The following is a 6,760-nucleotide window of genomic DNA, read 5'->3' as shown; positions in this document are numbered from 1 at the left end:
TCTTTGTGGCGTATAATTTGCAACATAAATGAAATTATTAAGATTATCAGGGGTTTAAAGCATATGACAACAAAAGTTTATTTAGTTCATTTCACATTTTGAACTTCCAGTGCACATATAATTTACTACAGTGCATTATTTCTAATATATATTTGCATTATTAATTAAATAGAATTTTTTGGTGTGTGATAGAGACAAAGTGACATTTCTAATTTTTAAGATCAATGTCTAAGCCATTTTTCAAGCTAGTCAGTGGTCTGATTATTCAGATTCAAGACTGATTGAACTTGGCAGGGCAGTGGAATCTTAGGGGCTGACTGCCTTGCCATTTGACAATCTGGGATTCAGCTCACAGAGAAAACCATCAAATCAAATGTGAAAGAAGCACATAAATAAAATGCAAATTAGAAGTTGTTGGGAAGAAAAAAATACAAAAGAAAAGCAAATAGAGACTACAGTGATTGGGAGGGAAAGACTTTTCTCATTAGATAATGTTAAATACTGATGGGAACAGCTCAGATCCTAACATAGACTACAGATATATTTTTCTCTTATTATACTGCTGTCTTGTTTTACTTTGTTTTGTTAGTCACTTGATCATAACCTTTATTACAAGCAGAAACAGAAATTAAAATTATTCTTTTTATATTGTGGAAATTTAGGATATTGAGTTTGAAATATATCACTGAACATACAAGGCACTTAAACACAATTGGACGTCTCTTCCGTGTCAGTAGACTGGTCATTATTACTATGGCCACCGAGCCTGGTGGATTGAAGTGACTTCTACATCTTGAAATCCTTGTGTTCATAAATGGAATCTACAGGACAAAATCCTCCACAAAGGAATCACACTACATGGGTGGAATTTATCTTCCTTGGTTTTTCTGATATTCCTAATATACAAGAGTTTCTTTTTGGGTTGTTTCTGATAATCTATATAATTATCCTGATGGGAAATAGCCTCATTATCATAATAACCCATGTTGAGCCTTCTCTCAAGACCCCCATGTATTTTTTTCTTGGGAATTTTTCCTTTTTGGAAATATGTTATGTGTCAGTCACTGTCCCAAGATTATTAACAGACCTCTGTAGACAAAGCAGAAATATTTCCTTTGTCGCTTGTGCTACACAAATGTACTTCTTTCTGGTCTTTGGAGCTACTGAGTGCTTTATCCTGACTGCAATGGCGTATGACAGGTATGTTGCCATTTGTAGCCCCCTGCTCTATCCCATCATCATGAACCATAGGCTGTGTATCCAACTGGCCACAGGCTGTTGGGTCTGTGGGATCCCAGTACACATGGGGTTCACCTATTTGATCTTCTCCCTACCTTTCTGTGGCCCTAACCAGCTGAATCACTTTTTTTGTGACATACCTCCTGTGCTTACACTGGCCTGTGGGGACACTCTTGTGATTGAGATGTTAACTTATGTGATTACTCTTCTGGTTGTCACTATTCCTTTTATATTGATACTTGGATCTTATGTAAGAATAATCTCCACCATCCTAAAGCTACCATCAGCAACTGGGCGACGAAAGGCCTTCTCTACCTGTTCTTCCCACCTCATGGTTGTGGCTTTATTCTTCGGATCAGGCATCATTACGTATTTGAGACCAAAGTCTAGTCATTCAGCAGGAACAGACAAATTCCTTTCTCTTTTCTATACTATTGTGACACCCATGTTTAATCCGATGATATATTGTTTAAGAAACAAAGATTTTATGGTGGCACTAAAAAAATTGCATCTTAAATGGATTGTGTTATGACTCATAAAACATAAATCCATAAAATGTGTTCTTATTCATCACAGTCTCTATAAGTTAATTTGGCTTAGAACTTTGATTTATTTTGAATTAATATTATTGTATTTTTATCCTATGTGAACTCAACTCTGCTTCTATTTTCAAATTGTAGATTAATCCCCAAACTAATATTTTCTTATGAGTAACAAGCAGCCACCTTCAAAACTTGATCCAATATAATGAAGTATCTGTAATAACATATTGGATTCATCAAAGATTATTCCTATTACTGCTATTGTTATTTGTAAGAGTCCAGAATAATATCTACATTTTATTTTTCAGAAAAAAAGATTATTCATCTTTATATATCTAGAGTCCAGTGTATTGTCTGGAATTATAATATTATTTAATTAAATTTGTTAGATTGAAAGGTTACTAATATAATAAGAAAGTTTTTAACTATAAATGCTTTATATACTCATGGTCAATATATTGCTTTATAATTAGTGAAGGAGGTTTATATAAAGAAAGAACCATCAGGATCTAATGGCAGTATGTCTGTAAAAGAAAATTGGTAAAGAAAAATAAAAATCTCAGTCTTAAAAGTGTCCCCACAGGCCATTGTAAGCACTGGAGGTATGTCACAAAAAAAGCAATTCAACTAGTTAGGGCCACAAAAAACCAGAGAGAAGATCAAGTAGATGAACCCCATGTGTACTGGAATTCCAATGACCCAATTCAATTTTAAAGAAAATTGATATTTGACCTGCTTTTCTTAGTGATTTATGAAGAATATTTGCCAAAATAGGAAAAGAGGATGATTAATATGTAGCTAGGGAGGTTCAATGTGTTTCACTCCTGAGGAGAAACACTTACCTATCAGCTAGTGGTCATTTCTGGACAATTATGAACTTTCCTCACAGAAGCAGGCTTCTTAAACACATAGAAGACACAAACTAAAAAAAAAAAAAAAAAAAAAAAAACAACTTTACAGGTGGCCCTAATGAGAAGGAAGGTTCTGAAAGAGAAGAATAATATATTCTCATTTATTAAGGAAAAAGATTCACCACTGTGTAAGCATAGGAGCCAATAATTATTACAGGACTTGGGGAAGGCTGCTTCTGTGGTAAAGTATGAGTGTGTCTAAATTATGTCAAGACCAAGTCTGCACCATGTAAGTGCATTCTCTTGAGACACAGAAGGAGTCAGGCTACTTCTAATGGTACCCTGCCTCCTTTCAATAAAGCTGGAAAACTGTCCCAGAACAAGTTACCACGTCTGTTTTTTCAATAGAAAGTATCAGGGACACAAAAGCCTTAGAAGATACCAGGAAGGCTAGTTGAAATAGATCCAGCAGTTCCTCCACCGGACCCCTGATGTAAATGTGTCCCTTCATCTTGATTCCTGCTTGACTTACTAAGTCCTTTACAGGTGTTCAATAGCGACACACAGTGTGAAACAACATAGAGAAAACGATTTTGGCAGACCTCCAGGAAAATAAAATCCTTGTTTATTAATATTCAAAATGCAACCACAGCTCTCATAATTTAGGGATAGGTCCTTTTTTACCCTATTTAAATTCATTTAAATTTTTTTTTCTTATTCAGTAGCTACCACCTTTAATGGTGCTCTACTTTGTTAGTAGTCTACAACTCACATGTTTGTTGGCCTTTTTCTTTACATCCTACTTCTAAATCTGGAATTTTCTCTCTTATTGTCTGTTTGCATTGCCTTTTCGGCATTGTATTCAGAGGTTAAAGACCCAAGAGACAACATAATAGTGTCTAGCAATCACTAGGGCACCTCAATTTTGAAAAAAAAAAAGTTCACACCAGACCAACTTATAGACTACTTCCTAACTCTGAGGTGATTGCTTTGAGATCAATTTCAGTCACATTAAAGTCCAGGGACAAAGCAAAGCAACTAATGTGGGTGCATACATATATACACACAATATCCTCAGAAGTGAACAGTCTCATATATTGATGAAAATGGAAGGAAAGAAAAATAGAAATAAAGAGTGGGAAGAAGAAAGAGAGAAATAAAAAACATTGGCTTCCTAGTCTCTAAGCTATGAAAAAAAAATAGATTACTGCCATTTATAAGTGACCAGATCTAAGATATTTCATTTTAGCAGCTTGAATAGACTGGGACAATGGTGACAATGAGTATTTAAATTTTGAAACATTTGTTTTGAAAAATAAACTATGTTTTAGGGGAAGGGATTTTTTTTTCTTCAAGAAATGAAAATAATCCAACATTTCATTGTTTTTCACTTAAATATCCTTAGTCATATCTTTTGCAGCCATCCTGGCCTTCTGAGGCTGGAGCCTCTTAAACTCCCTCTACTTCCTCCTCTGCCTACCCCTTTCTTCCCACAGACATTCACACATTTTACAACTCACCTTTCTAGGTTTCATTCAAATGTCATTTAATCAGTGAGATCTTTCCCAAACTTCCAGTGGTTCACATGGCATCTTTTATGTTATCACTAAATATAGCATGTTATGTATTTCTTATATTGCTTATTATCAGTTATCTTCACTAGAATTTAAATAAACACCATGAGGAAAGGAGCCTTTGTTGATATTTTTAGTGTTCTGCATTCCCATTTAAAATATGCCTGTGATATAGTAAAGGCTAAAAGATACTTATTGAACACAAGAAAAAGTGAACAAAGTTTGCATCTATTCCTAGAGAGAAAAAACATGTTCTTTTCATCTTAAATAGGGCATATATTTTCTACTATATTTTTTTGGAGGGACTTTTTTTGGGGAGGCGACACTGGGGACTGACTTTAGGAACACTTGATCACTGAGCCACATCCCAGCCCTATTTTGCATTTTATTTAGAGACAGAGTCTTACTGTGTTACTTAGTCCCTCACTTTTCATGGGACTGTCTTTGAATTCAAGATCCTCTTGCCTCAGCCTCCTGAGCCACTGTGATTACAAGCATGTGCTACTGAGCCACCACCCGGAGAGATATTTGAGAGAGGCAGTTTGCATTATTAGATTAAAAAAATAATGAAAATTATAAAAACTAGGTCACATGTTTAAAAAGCACTTTCTCTTTTGGATATCCAGGTATAAGTTTCTAATTTTACTAATCAGAGAAAATGTGATGCAACTAACGCATGCATATAGATTCTTATATAACACAAATGCATTTTCTTTACTAGTGATATTAATGACAATACTTTTTAAAAGACATTATGTTATAGAATAGTTTAGGCCAACAGTAAATTTGGTAAAATTGAGGAAAAGGAGCAGAGCTTTCCTATACAGTACCCCCTTCTACACATTATAGCATGCCCCATTATCAACAGCATCACCAGAGCAGTGTATTTCTTAACAATTGTGAGCTTCAATGGACATATCATTAACACCAACAGTATATCATTCACAGTGTCATTCATTCTTGGTGTTATGCATTTTTATGGGGGGGCAGGGTTGAAAAAATGTATAGTGACCTGTATTCACCTTTATATCATCATCTGAAGTACTTTCACCACCTTCAGAATCCTCTGTACTCTGCCTGTTCATCCCATCTTCCCCTTGTCCAGTGGAAACCATTAATCATTTAAGTGTCTCTATCATTTGCTCTTTTATAGGATGTCATATATTTGGAATCATACAACATGTAGTTTTACCACATTGCTTTATTTCACTCAATGATAACATTTCCCCCCCATGTCTTTTTATAACTTGACCGCTGATTTTTTTCTTATTACAGTAACAATATTACACTTTATCTATTTTACCACAATTTATTTATTCATTTGTTTGCAAAAGAGTCTCTTCATCAAGTTGAAATTTTAAAAATTGTGAATAAATATGCTAGATATTCTGTAAACATCCATGCATAGGATTCTTTGTGGACAAAAGTTTTTAGTTACTGTGGGTAAATAATGAGGAACATGATTGATGGACTCTATAGTAAGTGCATGGTAAGGTATTTTGCATACCTGCAGTGAGTGCATGAGCAGCCTATTGGTTTCTATTCTCATCAGCACTTGGTGCTATCAGTGTTCTATATTTGGACCATTATTATAGGTATATAATGGTATCTCTTTGTTGTTTTAACTTAGATTTCACTAAAGACCTTTTGATATGGAGCATCTTTTATACGTTTACTTAACATTCTCTTTTGAGGGGCTTGCTATAGTTTTCATCAGATTTTTAATCAGTTTTATTACTTATTGTTGAGTCTAAAGGGTACCTCATGCATTTTGAAAAACAGTTTATCAAGTGTATCTTTGAAAATATCCTCCATAAGTGACATGGGTTCTCAGGTTCTTGATATATCTTATTCAGAGCCAAAATTTACTGTTGATAAAGTACAGGGTTTTTAAAAAATTTTAATTCTTTATATATGACAACAGGATGCATTGCATTTCATATAACACATACACAGCACAATTTTTCTTATCTCTAGTTGTACACAAAGGAGAGTCACATCCTTCATGTCTTTATACATGTAATTAGGGTAATGATGACCATCGCATGTCACCATCTTTCCTACCTCTGTGCCACTTCTCAGTTTACCCTTTTCTTTCATGGATCTTCTATTTAGCTTTTCTGTACCTAAAAACTAATTGGAAAACCCTATTTCATCTTGATTTATTCTATGCTATCTTCTAAGGATTTGATAGTTTTGCTTTACATTTTGGTCCAACATGCATTTGAGTTAACATTTGTGAAAGATATGAAAAGTGTATACATTCTTTTTCATTTTGTTTTGTTTTTAACCTGGGAATGGCCAGTTCTTGCAGGAAGATTCTGTGAGAAGATAATCTTTGCTCCATTTTACTGTCTTTTCAAAGATCACACTACATTTTCAACTATATTTTGGTGGGTCTATTCCTGGGCTTCCAATTCTATTCCATCGATGAATCTGTGGATCTCATCACTAATACCACACACCATTGAGATAATGTATCTTCACAGTAAGTCTTGACATACCTGTCTTCCATTCTCTTTGACTGTCTCAAAATTATTGTCCAAAAATAATA

At 34.3% G+C, this 6,760-nt stretch overlaps 1 protein-coding gene across 1 annotated transcript; it reads left to right on the top strand.

Moving 5' to 3' along the window:
- Positions 1-814: 814 nt before the first annotated feature.
- LOC308638685 (olfactory receptor 10AG1-like) lies at positions 815-1,771 on the top strand (the record flags this gene model as incomplete). The annotated part of the gene is made up of 1 exon (XM_081276340.1): positions 815-1,771. One exon carries the CDS (start codon positions 815-817, stop codon positions 1,769-1,771), a length of 957 nt encoding a protein of 318 aa, XP_081132466.1.
- Positions 1,772-6,760: the final 4,989 nt, after the last annotated feature.

The sequence above is a fragment of the Spermophilus citellus genome (assembly GCF_964194105.1).
Source record: "Spermophilus citellus genome assembly, chromosome: 2".
In the NCBI taxonomy this organism is placed as follows: Eukaryota; Metazoa; Chordata; class Mammalia; order Rodentia; family Sciuridae; genus Spermophilus; species Spermophilus citellus.
This window is presented reverse-complemented; position numbering and strand designations above follow the sequence as displayed.